Genomic DNA, 13,517 nt, shown 5'->3' with positions numbered 1-13,517 from the left:
TGAAGATCCTGTGAATTTGGGGGGGGGGTGTATTTGTGGGTTTCCTGCATTGTGCAGGGGGTTGGACTAAATGACCCTGGAGGTCCCTTCCAACTCTAGGATTCTATGATTCTCCTTTGGAGGTACTTCAACAGAGGCTAGATGGCCATCTGACAGCACTGAATATCCTGTGAATTTGGGGGGAGGTATTTGTGGGTTTCCTGCATTGTGCAGGGGGTTGGACTAAATGACCCTGGAGGTCCCTTCCAACTCTAGGATTCTATGATTCTCCTTTGGAGGTACTTCAACAGAGGCTAGATGGCCATCTGACAGCACTGAATATCCTGTGAATTTGGGGGGAGGTATTTGTGGGTTTCCTGCATTGTGCAGGGGGTTGGACTAAATGACCCTGGAGGTCCCTTCCAACTCTAGGATTCTATGATTCTCCTTTGGAGGTTCTTCAACAGAAGCTAGGTGGCCATCTGACAGCACTGAAGATCCTGTGAATTTGGGGGGGGGGGTGTATTTGTGGGTTTCCTGCATTGTGCAGGGGGTTGGACTAAATGACCCTGGAGGTCCCTTCCAACTCTAGGATTCTATGATTCTCCTTTGGAGGTACTTCAACAGAGGCTAGATGGCCATCTGACAGCACTGAAGATCCTGTGAATTTGGGGGGAGGTATTTGTGGGTTTCCTGCATTGTGCAGGGGGTTGGACTAAATGACCCTGGAGGTCCCTTCCAACTCTAGGATTCTATGATTCTCCTTTGGAGGTACTTCAACAGAGGCTAGATGGCCATCTGACAGCACTGAATATCCTGTGAATTTGGGGGGAGGTATTTGTGGGTTTCCTGCATTGTGCAGGGGGTTGGACTAAATGACCCTGGAGGTCCCTTCCAACTCTAGGATTCTATGATTCTCCTTTGGAGGTTCTTCAACAGAAGCTAGATGGCCATCTGACAGCACTGAAGATCCTGTGAATTTGGGGGGGGGGGGTGTATTTGTGGGTTTCCTGCATTGTGCAGGGGGTTGGACTAAATGACCCTGGAGGTCCCTTCCAACTATGATTCCAGGATTCTGTGACACATTTTCAACCAAAGGTCCCGGAGCAGAAAGAGGATGCCTGTCACGGGTCAGCCTGAGACAAACACTGCTGGGTACTCCTCAGGAGAAAGGGAATTCTCAGGTGAAGAACAGCTTGTTGCAGAAGAAAATTAAATTGGTTCACTTATTTGACAATTTATGTCTTTATATTGTTTAGAACATTTAGAAGTACTAATGCTTAGAGGCTTCTAGACTTTAGCTGCTGAGACAGAGAATTAGGTCAGTAGGAGAGAAGTTACTTCAGGACAGGGTTTTGCTGAGTTGGAGTTGATGGAAATATAGATAAGGGGGTCTGTGGGCACGAGCCAGCACCATCTGTGTGTGTCCCGCTGGTAGCAAACTATAGGGAAAGGTTTTATTAGGGAGTAAGAATTTAGACAGAAGGCAAAAGAAGAAGGGGACGGCAAAAGATGAGATGGCTGGGCAGCGTCACTGATGTAACCAACACGAATTTGAGCAGACTTCGGAGGATGGTGGAAGACAGGAGGGCCTGGCGTGACTTGGTCCATGAGGTTGCCAAGAGTTGGACTCGACTGTGTGACTGAACAACAAGAATTTAGATCCTCAGGCTAGAAAGCTAAATAAGGTTTAGAATTTTCTTACCAGCTTGTGGGTTGAGTGAGAGAACCAAAATGGTGTCGCTGGGCAAGTCAGTCACGAAACTGGGTTAAAGATCTTTAACAGATATTGAGCATTTTTAGAATACTTAGAAAATTAGAGATAGCAGGTATATGGTTACATAGGAAAGGAAGGAAAGGTCCCCTGTGCAAGCACCAGTCGTTTCCGACTCTGGGGTGACGTTGCTTTCACAGCCTTTTCAGGACAGACTTTTTACGGGGTGCTTTGCCATTGCCTTCCCCTGTCCTCTACACTTTCCCCCCAGCAAGCTGGGAACTCGTTTTACCGACCTCGGAAGGACGGAAGGCTGAGCCAACCTGAGCCGGCTACCTGAAACCAGCTTCCGCCGGAATCGAACTCACGTCGTGAGCAGAGAGTTCAGACCACAGTACTGCAGTACTGCTGCTTTACCGCTCTGCGCCACGGGGCCGCTTATGTAACCCACGGGGTTACATAAGAAGTATATTAATTAAGATATAGAGTAAGTCTAACTACTGAAACGGCTAACTACTGAAACTGAAAAGTCTTTTAATTGTACTGGATTTTACCTGTATAAGAATTTATCCTAACAGAAAATGATGTACTAGAACATAAGAGAAGCCATGTTGGATCAGGCCAATGGCCCATCCAGTCCAACACTCTGTGTCACATAAGAACATAAGAGAAGCCCTGTTGGATCAGGCCAGTGGCCCATCCAGTCCAACACTCTGTGTCACATAAGAACATAAGAGAAGCCATGTTGGATCAGGCCAGTGGCCCATCCAGTCCAACACTCTGTGTCACATAAGAACATAAGAGAAGCCATGTTGGATCAGGCCAGTTGCCCATCCAGTCCAACACTCTGTGTCACAGAAGAACATAAGAGAAGCCATCTTGGATCAGGCCAATGGCCCATCCAGTTCAACACTCTGTGTCACACAGTGGCCAAAAAAAAAAAAAAACCCCACTCAAGTGCCATCAGGAGTTTCACAAGTGGGGCTAGAAGCCCTCCCACTTTGCCCCCCCCAAGCACCAAGAATACAGAGCATCACTGCCCCAGACATAGAGTTCCAACTATACCCTGTGGCTAATAGCCACTGAGGGACCTCTGCTCCATAGTTTTATCCAATCCCCTCTTGAAGCTGGCTATGCTTGTAGTCGCTGCCACCGCCTGTGGCAGTGAATTCCACATGTTAATCTGGAAGCTAACTGGAAGTCTAATGTGGATGTGTTTGCTAACTGTTCTTGTTTTCCTATTAATAGTACAAGTCTGCTGTCCTATGAGAAGATCTGCACTACAAGGAAGTTTATCAGTTGTTTATAAAATCAGCTATTGGGTCTAAGGTACTGGTTCTATGGGAACGCCATATTGTTTGGGAATTGTGGTTTGGCAAAGTGCTTATGAACTATATAAGGGCAAATTTCTTCCACACAGCTCTGTGTAACCGGCCCTGAACCACTGAAAATGAAGAGCTGCGGTCTTAGAGCTGATTCCAAGCTGTTGGCTCCTAAAAAGGAAGGGCTTACAAAAAGAAGATAAGATATTGGATTTATATCCCGCCCTCCACTCCGAAGAGTCTCAGAGCGGCTCACAATCTCCTTTCCCTTCCCCCCCCACAACAGACACCCTGTGAGGTAGAAGAAGATATTGGATTTATATCCCGCCCTCCACTCCGAAGAGTCTCAGAGCGGCTCACAATCTCCTTTCCCTTCCCCCCCCACAACAGACACCCTGTGAGGTAGAAGAAGATATTGGATTTCTATCCTGCCCTCCACTCCGAAGAGTCTCAGAGCGGCTCACAATCTCCTTTACCTTCCTCCCCCACAACAGACACCCTGTGAGGTGGGTGGGGCTGGAGAGGGCTCTCACAGCAGCTGCCCTTTCAAGGACAACCTCTGCCAGAGCTATGGCTGACCCAAGGCCATGCTAGCAGGTGCAAGTGGAGGAGTGGGGAATCAAACCCGGTTCTCCCAGATAAGAGTCCGCACACTTAACCACTACACCAAACCAGCTCCACCTTAACCACTACACCAAACCAGCCTGTGTGCAGTGCAGCCTGCGTACAGTGGAAGCAACCAGTTACTTCAACAACAGAACGGAGAGAGAAACTGCTGAATTGCAAACTATTATGACACTTAGAACTAACCCCAGGACTGAACAGAGATACTGGTTTCTTATCTCATTACATATGCTAGACCCAGGGGTGGCCGAACTTGCTTAAGAGCCACATCAGATGTTTGAGAGCCGCAAGACAGGAACGTCAGATGTTTGAGAGCAGGCAGGTAGGCAGGCAAACAGATGGGGAGCAATGTTCCCTCTAAGCTGTGAAGTCTTGTGAGCAAAAATTCTACTTTATGAGTTACTGGCATTAAAGTTGTGAGCTACAGGCATCAAAGTTGTGAGCTACTGGCATTAAAGTTGTGAGCTACTGCATAAATTGGTTTGCTCTAGGGCCAACTAGATAAAAATTTGTGACCTGGAGGCTAAAAAATTGTGAGCTAGCTCACACTAACTCAGCTTAGAGGGAACATTGCTGGGGAGCAGAGGGAGATGTGAAAAAAAGCAACTTTAAGTGCATTCTGCAAGCCGCTGGCTGGCTTGGATTTAAAGATAAAAATGCTTTTTGTCAGTCAGCTAGGGTTGCCAAGTCCAATTCAAGAAATATCTGGGGACTTTGGGGGTGGAGCCAGGAGACTCTGGGGGTGGAGCCAGGAGACATTAGGGGTGGAGCCAAGATCAAGGCTGTGACAAGCATCATTGAACTCCAAAGGGAGTTCCGGCCATCACATTTAAAGGGACGGCACACCTTTTCAATTCCTTCCATCCATAGGAAATAATGAAGGATAGGGGCACCTTCTTTTGGAGCTCATAGAATTGGACCCCCTGGTCCAAACTTTTTGAAACTTGGAGGTTATTTTGGGGAGAGGCACTAGATGCTATACTGAAAATTTGGTGCCTTTACCCCAAAAAACAGCCCCCCCCCAGAGCCCCAGATACCCGTAGATCAATTCTCCATGATTTTCTATGGGAATAAATCTCCCTAGGGAATAACAGAGTTCCCAGCAGACATTTCCCTCCCCTCCCCCTGCTTTCTGACGACCCTGAAGCGGGGGGGGGGGGGAGGGCCTCCAAACCAGGGGATCCCCTGCCCCCACCTGGGGATTGGCAACCCTACAGTCAGCCGATGGGGCAGTTGAGCTTCAAGAGCCACACAGTATGTCTGAAAGAGACGCATGAGGCTCTCGAGCCACTCCTGTGCTAGACCCAACCTCACCAGGTACAGCCCTATATCCACAGTATACCAATGTGTTTCTCTTTTAGAACAGTGTAATCAGAATAATGCCTTCTTCTTTTTGCATTGACATAAATAAGGGATATTGGCTGTTTTATCCTATTACATATGCTAAACCCACCTACCACTGTATTCTAATGTATTCTTTTTTGGTATTGGCAAGCTGGAACGATGTTTATAATGTATGCTACATGTTAAAAAAGTACATTAAGTGGACCCCTGAGAAAAACATGTTCTCAGTTTAACCCAATGCTTGAGGAGCAACACAACAATTACAGACTCTGCATTTACCGCCTTGTGACGCTCTCACCGTCATTCTCCAACTCTGATATGTTTACTATCTTTGTTGTTGTCCCACGCAAAGGCTATCCAGGTCACACTTGGGTGTTCTTTCCATTTGTTAATTTCAACATTTTGCCATTGGAATCTAACCTTGTACTACTTTGTGTGCTCTGCCACTGAAATCTGAAATCTCATTTAGGAAGGTTGACGGAGCTGGGCATGTCCAAGTGAGATTAGTAAAAGGGAACACAGGCTGTGGCAAATCAAATGCAAGACCGTGATCAGGCAGGCAAAAAGGGACTATGAGGAGCATATGGCAAAAAACATAAAGACCAACAATAAAAATTTCTTCAAATATATTAGAAGTAGGATACCAGCCAGGGAGGCAGTGGGGCCCTTGGATGACCATGGGGTAAAAGGATTACTGAAGGAGGATAGGGAAATGGCTGAGAAGCTGAATGCATTTTTTGCCTCCGTCTTCACTGTGGAAGATGAAAACTTTTTGCCTGCCCCAGAACCACTAATGTTGGAAGGGGTGTTGAAAGACCTGAGTCAGATTGAGGTGACAAAAGAGGAGGTCCTACAACTGATAGACAAATAAAAAACTAATAAGTCACCGGGTCCAGATGGCATACATCCAAGAGTTCTGAAAGAACTCAAAGTTGAACTTGTGGATCTTTTGACAAAAATCTGCCTCCGTTCCTGAGGACTGGAAGGTAGCAAATGTCACCCCCATCTTTAAAAAGGGTTCCAGAGGAGATCCGGGAAATTACAGGCCAGTCAGTCTGACTTCAATACCGGGAAAGCTGGTAGAAAGCATTATCAAGGACAGAATGAGTAAGCACATTGATGAACACGGGTTATTGAGGAAGACTCAGCATGGGTTCTGTAAGGGAAGATCTTGCCTCACTAACCTGTTACATTTCTTTGAGGGGGTGAACCAACATGTGGACAAAGGAGACCCGATAGATGTTGTTTACCTTGACTTCCAGAAAGCTTTTGATAAAGTTCATCAAAGGCTCCTTAGAAAGCTTGAGAGTCATGGAGTAAAAGGACAGGTCCTCTTGTGGATCAAGAACTGTCTGAGTAATAGGAAGCAGAGAGTGAGTATAAATGGGCAGTCTTCGCAATGGAGGACGGTAAGCAGTGGGGTGCCACAGGGCTCGGTACTGGGTCCCATGCTCTTTAACTTGTTCATAAATGATTTAGAGTTGGGAGTGAGCAGTGAAGTGGCCAAGTTTGCGGATGACACTAAATGGTTCAGGGTAGTAAGAACCAGAGAGGATTGTGAGGAACTCCAAAGGGACCTGTTGAGGCTGGGTGAGTGGGCGTCAATGTGGCAGATGCAGTTCAGTGTGGCCAAGTGCAAAGTAATGCATATTGGGGCCAAGAATCCCAGCGACAAATACAAGTTGATGGGGTGTGAACTGGCAGAGACTGACCAACAGAGAGATCTTGGGGTTGTGGTAGATAACTCACTGAAAATGTCAAGACAGTGTGCGTTTGCAATAAAAAAGGCCAGCGCCATGCTGGGAATTATTAGGAAGGGAATTGAAAACAAATCAGCCAGTATCATAATGCCCCTGTATAAATCGATGGTGCGGTCTCATTTGGAGTACTGTGTGCAGTTCTGGTCGCTGCACCTCAAAAAGGATATTATAGCATTGGAGAAAGTCCAGAAAAGGGCAACTAGAATGATTAAAGGGCTGGAACACTTTCCCTATGAAGAAAGGTTGAAACGCTTGGGACTCTTTAGCTTGGAGAAACGTTGACTGCGGGGTGACATGATAGAGGTTTACAAGATAATGCATGGGATGGAGAAAGTAGAGAAAGAAGTACTTTTCTCCCTTTCTCACAATACAGGAACTCGTGGGCATTCGATGAAATTGCTGAGCAGACAGGTTAAAACGGATAAAAGGAAGTACTTCTTCACCCAAAGGGTTATTAACATGTGGAATTCACTGCCACAGGAGGTGGTGGCGGCCACAAGCATGGCCACCTTCAAGAGGGGTTTAGATAAAAATATGGAGCAGAAGTCCATCAGTGGCTATTAGCCACAATGTGTGTGTGTGTGTGTGTGTGTGTGTGTGTGTGTATGTATATATATATAAATATAAATTTTTTTTGGCCACTGTGTGACACAGAGTGTTGGACTGGATGGGCCATTGGCCTGATCCAACATGGCTTCTCTTATGTTCTTATGTTTAGCCTGGAGAGGAGGCGGCTGAGAGGTGATAGGATCACCATCTTCAAGTCCTTGAAGGGCTGTCATCTTCAAGTCCTTGAAGAGCCACCCTGAGCCACTTGTGGGAAGGGCGGGATACAAATCATAAATAAATAAATAAATAAATAAATAAAATAAAAATCTAGAGGATGAGGGGTCTGGAGACTAAGTCCTATGAGGAAAGGTTGAAGGAGCTGGGAGAGGGGGCGGCTGAGAGGTGATGTGATCACCATCTTCAAGTCATTGAATGGCTGTCATAGAGAGGATGGTGTGGAATTGTTTTCTGTGGCCCCAGAAGGTTTCTCTGTGGCCCCAGAACCAATGAGTTGAAATTAAATCAAGAGTTTTCAGCTCAAAAAAGCTCATTTGGTGCGCAAATGCAATTCTGGGCTGTAAGAACAGAAGTACAGTAAATTGGTGGTATTGCTTTACTCTGCTCTGGTAAGACCTCACCTGGAGTCTTGTGTTCAGTTTTGGGCACCTTTCCAGGGAAGGTTGTTCCCCAATTGTGGGGCTGCCACCGAAAAGGCCCCGTCTTGGGTGCCTTTTAAGAAGGATATAGACAAGCTGGAACGGGTCTAGAGGAGGGCAATGAAGATGGTGAAGGGTCTGGAGACCAAGTCCTATGAAGAAACATTGAAGGACAAACCTCCTGACCATTGGACAAAAAAGCTCATCTGGTGGGCACACAAGACGGGGCCTTTTCAGTAACAGCCCCATAATATGAACAACCTCCCCAGGAAGGTGCACCTGGCCCCTCACTGTTGATCCTCAGGAGGCAACTGAGGATGGCTTTCTTTAGGACTGCATTTGATTACAGAAGTCCTTAGTGATGATTTTAAATTCGAGCTGTATGCATTTTATTTCTATTGCGAGCTGCCTGGAGCTCCACAGGGAAGAAAGGTGGCTGAAGAATGTTTTCAACAAACAAAACAAATTTCTGAAGCTAGACGCTAGGAGGTTTCTCACACAAGTCAGAAATCACTATCTTAAGAGTCTGCCTATTCATCCATCCATCCATCCATCCATCCATCCATCCATCCATCCATCCATCCATCCATCCATCCATCCATCCAACTTCACTGGTACCACAACCTCTCTCCCCATGGGGACTCAAGATGGCTTACATCATTCTCCTGTCTTCCATTTTATCCTCACAACGACCCTGTGAGGTCCTGGCCCAATGTCACCAAGCGAGCTTCACAGCACGAGTGGGATTTGAACTCAGGTCTCTCCGATACTAGTTGACACTCTTCACCGCTGCACCCCGCAGCCCTCAACAGAGCGTATCGTGCCCCACGTTAACAGACAGAGGCGACAAATTACATTTAAGGATTGCAGCCACGGTAAGCCGATCCCACTGCTTTTCCGGACGGACACTGGATTGGATCCAACCACTCCATCTCACCCCGTTCCCATTCTCAGCAAAACCTGCATACCACGTGGTTTCTGTGCATGAAGGCCACATGATCTCCAGCCTAGCCCGCTGTGGGGGTCAAGGGCGTCCCTTTCTTCTTTTTTTCATTGGTAGAAAAAAAGCTGACTGGACGCAACTCATGATTTTCAGCCCCGAGAGGGCAGTGGAAATCGCAAAAATGCACTGGTTTATCCGGAAGGGATTGCTTCCAAGTGATCACCGACAGCAGCAAAGATCTACTTGTCTAATTTCACCACCTGTTCTGGATTAAGCAATCGAGCACACTTATCCTGACTGGGAATTGAGATAGCAGGCCCTCCTGATTGTCCCACCAATCAAAGAAGCTCATCCGGTGGTCACCCAAGACGGGGCCTTTTCGGTGGCAGCCCCACAACTGGGGAACAACCTTCCCTGGAAAGGTGCGCCTGGCCACCTCCTGCTCTCCATCTGCAGGAGGCAGCTGAGGATTATGTTATTTAGGACTGAGCTGGACTGACTTAATTTTTATTTATAGGCAGTTCTAAACGGAGTTTTTTAAATCGTGCCCTTTTATGTCCTTTGCTTTATCTATGTTGTTTTCATTGTGCTTCTTAATAAGCATTTCATTTGTAGCGTTATTTGTGGAGTTCCACAAAGGAGGAAAACAGCAAATCAAGGATTGAAATAAATAAATACCCAGAAGTGAAGGAAGCAAAAGGATAAAGGAGTCCCCTGTGCGTTTGCCATTGCCTTCCTCAGTCCTCTACACTTTCCCTCCAGCAAGCTGGGGACTCATTTGACTGACCTCAGAAGGATGGGAGGCTGAGTCAACCTCGAGCCGGCTACCTGAACCCAGCTTCCGCTGGGATCAAACTCAGGTCATGAGCAGAGAGCTCAGACTGCAGAACTGCAGCTTTACCATCTGCGCCAAGAGCTTAAAGGTAAAGGTATTCCCCTGTGCAAGCATCAGTCGTTTCCGACTCTGGGGTGACGTCGCATCATGACGTTTTCAGGGCAGACTTTTTGTTACGGGGTGCTTTGCCACTGCCTTCCCCAGTCATCTACACTTTCTCCCCAGCAAGCTGGGTACTCTTTTTACCGACCTCAGAAGGATGGAAGGCTGAATTGGCCTTGAGCCAGCTACCTGAACCCAGCTTCTGTTGGGATCAGACTTTTTGTTACTGGGTGGTTTGCTATTGCCTTCCCCAGTCATCTACACTCCTCCCCCCCAGCAAGCTGGGTACTCTTTTTACCGACCTCGGAAGGATGGAAGGCTGAATCGACCTTCAGCTGGCTACCTGAACCCAGCTTCTGCTGGGATCAGACTTTTAATTACTGAGTGCTTTGCTATTGCCTTCCCCAGTCATCTACACTTTCTCCCCAGCAAGCTGGGTACTCTTTTTACCGACCTCAGAAGGATGGAAGGCTGAATCGGCCTTGAGCCAGCTACCTGAACCCAGCTTCTGTTGGGATCAGACTTTTTGTTACTGGGTGGTTTGCTATTGCCTTCCCCAGTCATCTACACTTTCCCCCCTAGCAACCTGGGTACTCTTTTTACCGACCTCGGACGGCTGAATGAACCTTGAGCTGGCTACCTGAACCCAGCTTCTTCTGGGATCGGACTTTTTGTTACTGGGTGGTTTGCTATTGCCTTCCCCGGTCATCTAAACTTCCCCCCCCAGCAAGCTGGGGACTCATTTGACCGACCTCGGAAGGATGGAAGGCTGAATCGACCTTCAGCTGGCTACCTGAACCCAGCTTCTGCTGGGATCAGACTTTTAATTACTGAGTGCTTTGCTATTGCCTTCCCCAGTCATCTACACTTTCTCCCCAGCAAGCTGGGTACTCTTTTTACTGACCTCAGAAGGATGGAAGGCTGAATCGGCCTTGAGCCAGCTACCTGAACCCAGCTTCCGCCGGGATCGAACTCTGGTCAGGAGCAGAGCTTGGACCGCAGTACTGCGGCTTTACCACTCTACTTGGGCTTGCTGACTCGGTACATGAAGCTGTATTTCAGTTCTTAACGAGAACGCACCTGGCAACACACTTTAATTGTGTTCTGCTAAATGTCCCATGGAACATTTTGCAAAACCTAATGAAGTGTGGATAATGCAAAAACCTGACGGCGGGGCTGAGAGAATGCAGGATCTGCTGGAAATCGCGCAGAGACACACACAATACGTGTCTAAAAACAACAAAGCAATTAAGGATTCACGGAGGGTTTTTTGGCTGTTGCCGAGTGCGGCTGAAACGGCTTCCCAAAGAAGAAAGAGCTCTGTTTACCTGGGGCGTAGCCGGGGCTGGTTGTCGGATACATGTTTGGGTTGTAGGTAGGAGCAGCCGTCGGATACCCAGCGGGATAACCTGCAGAGAGAGAGAAGAGAGAGAAATATGCTTTATTCTGTTTTTTTTTTTAAATTAAAAGTTTTATTAAGTTTCATGTAAAAGAGGGAAAAGGGAAAGGACGATTGGGAAAAATGTAGGAAAAATTGGGGTTGGAGGGGGAGTGCGAGAATCTCTTCCATTTATATTTCACAAAATATCTAATTCCATTCATTCATAACCTATATATCATTCACAATTTATATCTTCTGATCGTCTCTTCTGTCATTCCATCACCTTACGATTCTCTCTTTTGGCTCGCATTTACACGTTTCTGAAAATATCCACCTCTCAAGTTTTTATCTTATCTAATACCTTAGGCGGTATTCATCTCTTAAACTATTTTTCTTATATACAAATACAATAAAAAGGTAAAGGTAGTCCCCTTTGCAAGCACCAGTCGCTTTTTGACTCTGGGGTGACGTTGCTTTCACAACGTCTTCACGGCAGACTTTTCACGGGGTGGGTTGCCATTGCCTTCCCCAGTCATCTACGCTTTCCCCCCAGCAAGCTGGGGACTCATTTTACCTTCACAACGTTTTCATGGCAGACTTTTTACGCGTTGGTTGGCCATTGCCTTCCCCAGTCCTCTACGCTTTCCCCCCAGCAAGCTGGGGACTCGTTTTACCTTCACAATGTTTTCACGGCAGACTTTTTATGGGGTGGTTGCCCATTGCCTTCCCCAGTCCTCTACGCTTTCCCCCCAGCAAGCTGGGGGCTTGTTTTACCTTCACAATGTTTTCACGGCAGACTTTTTACGGGGTGGTTGCCCATTGCCTTCCCCAGTCCTCTACGCTTTCCCCCCAGCAAGCTGGGGGCTCGTTTTACCTTCACAATGTTTTCACGGCAGACTTTTTACGGGGTAGTTGGCCATTGCCTTCCCCAGTCATCTACACTTTTCCCCCAGCAAGCTGGGGACTCGTTTTACTGACCTCAGAAGGATGGAAGGCTGAGTCAACCTGGAGCCGGCTACCTGAAAACCCAGCTTCCGCCGGGGATCGAACTCAGGTCGTGAGCAGAGCTTAGGACTGCAGTACTGCAGGTTTAAAACTCTGTGCTACCGCAGAATTATTTCAAATTCAAAACTCATATAACACCCAACCAATCATACATCATCTTATTATCTTGCATATCTTCTCTTACTTTCTTAGAAAGTATGTCCATATGCTTTATTTGGCAGGAGAATCTCGGTGAGCCAAAAGTAGGCTGTAAAAAGAGGGCGTGAAGGCTAAAGACCCCGCAAGGAAGAAAGCCCTCCCAGTTCGGGACGTCCCAATTGCCCGACGAATTGTGAAAATGTAATTTAGCGCTTCCCGTGATCTCTGAAACACTTAGCATGCAACACACTTTATGGTTTCATTTCTGGTCCAGCACTGTGTTCAGAGGGGTGTCTTACTTTATGCTCAGGGGTCATTTGGTACAAAAAAAAGGTGCTGGAGCTCATTAGCACAATTCATTCTCATAACGCATTTGCATAAAAGAACATAAGAGAAGCCATGTTGGATCAGGCCAGTGGCCCATCCAGTCCAGCACTCTGTGTCACATAAGAACATCAGAGAAGCCCTGTTGGATCAGGCCAATGGCCCCTCCAGTCCAACTCTCTGTGTCACATAAGAACATAAGAGAAGCCCTGTTGGATCAGGCCAATGGCCCCTCCAGTCCAGCACTCTGTGTCACATAAGAACATCAGAGAAGCCCTGTTGGATCAGGCCAATGGCCCCTCCAGTCCAGCACTCTGTGTCACATAAGAACATCAGAGAAGCCCTGTTGGATCAGGCCAGTGGCCCATCCAGTCCAGCATTCTGTGTCACACAGTGGCCAAAGAAACCCAGGTGCCATCAGGAGGTGCATCAGTGGGGCCAGGACACTAGGAGCCCTCCCACTGTGCCCCCGCCCCCCAGTATACAGAGCATCCCTGCCCCAGACAGAGAGTTCCAACAATACGCTGTGGCTAAGAGCCACTGATGAACCTCTGCTCTAGATGTTTATCCAATCCCCTCTTGAAGCTGGCTATGCTTGTAGCCGCTGCCACATCCTGTGGCAGTGAATCCCATGTGTTAATCACCCTTTGGGTGAAGAAGGACTTCCTTTTATTATCAATTGCTCAGCAATTTCATTGAGAGCCCATGAGTTCTTGTATTGTGAGAAAGGTCTTTCTTCCTCTACCTTCTCATGCCCATGCATATGGGAGGAGGGGGAGGAGGAGGAGAAGGAGAAGAAGAAGATTGATGATGATGATATTGGATTTATTCCCCGCCCTTC

General features: G+C 47.3%; 1 protein-coding gene across 2 annotated transcripts in view; it reads right to left on the bottom strand.

Annotated features, from left to right (window-relative positions):
• Nucleotides 1-11,235, bottom strand: part of FAM168A (family with sequence similarity 168 member A) — a 64,149-nt gene extending 52,914 nt beyond the window's left edge. Inside the window, exon 1 of one of the 2 annotated variants that reach the window (XM_060263972.1) lies at nt 11,157-11,235. In XM_060263972.1, the coding sequence (XP_060119955.1) occupies nt 11,157-11,190 (34 nt within the window). In that variant the 5' untranslated portion in view covers nt 11,191-11,235. The remainder of the gene's footprint in view (nt 1-11,156) is intronic. The other variant, XM_060263971.1, reaches the window with a different exon arrangement.
• Between the last annotated feature and the right edge of the window lie 2,282 nt (nt 11,236-13,517).

This window comes from Heteronotia binoei, unplaced genomic scaffold, assembly GCF_032191835.1.
Source record: "Heteronotia binoei isolate CCM8104 ecotype False Entrance Well unplaced genomic scaffold, APGP_CSIRO_Hbin_v1 ptg001531l, whole genome shotgun sequence".
Lineage (NCBI taxonomy): Eukaryota > Metazoa > Chordata > Lepidosauria > Squamata > Gekkonidae > Heteronotia > Heteronotia binoei.
Note: the sequence above shows the minus strand (reverse complement) of the source record. Positions and strands in the feature narration are given on the sequence as shown.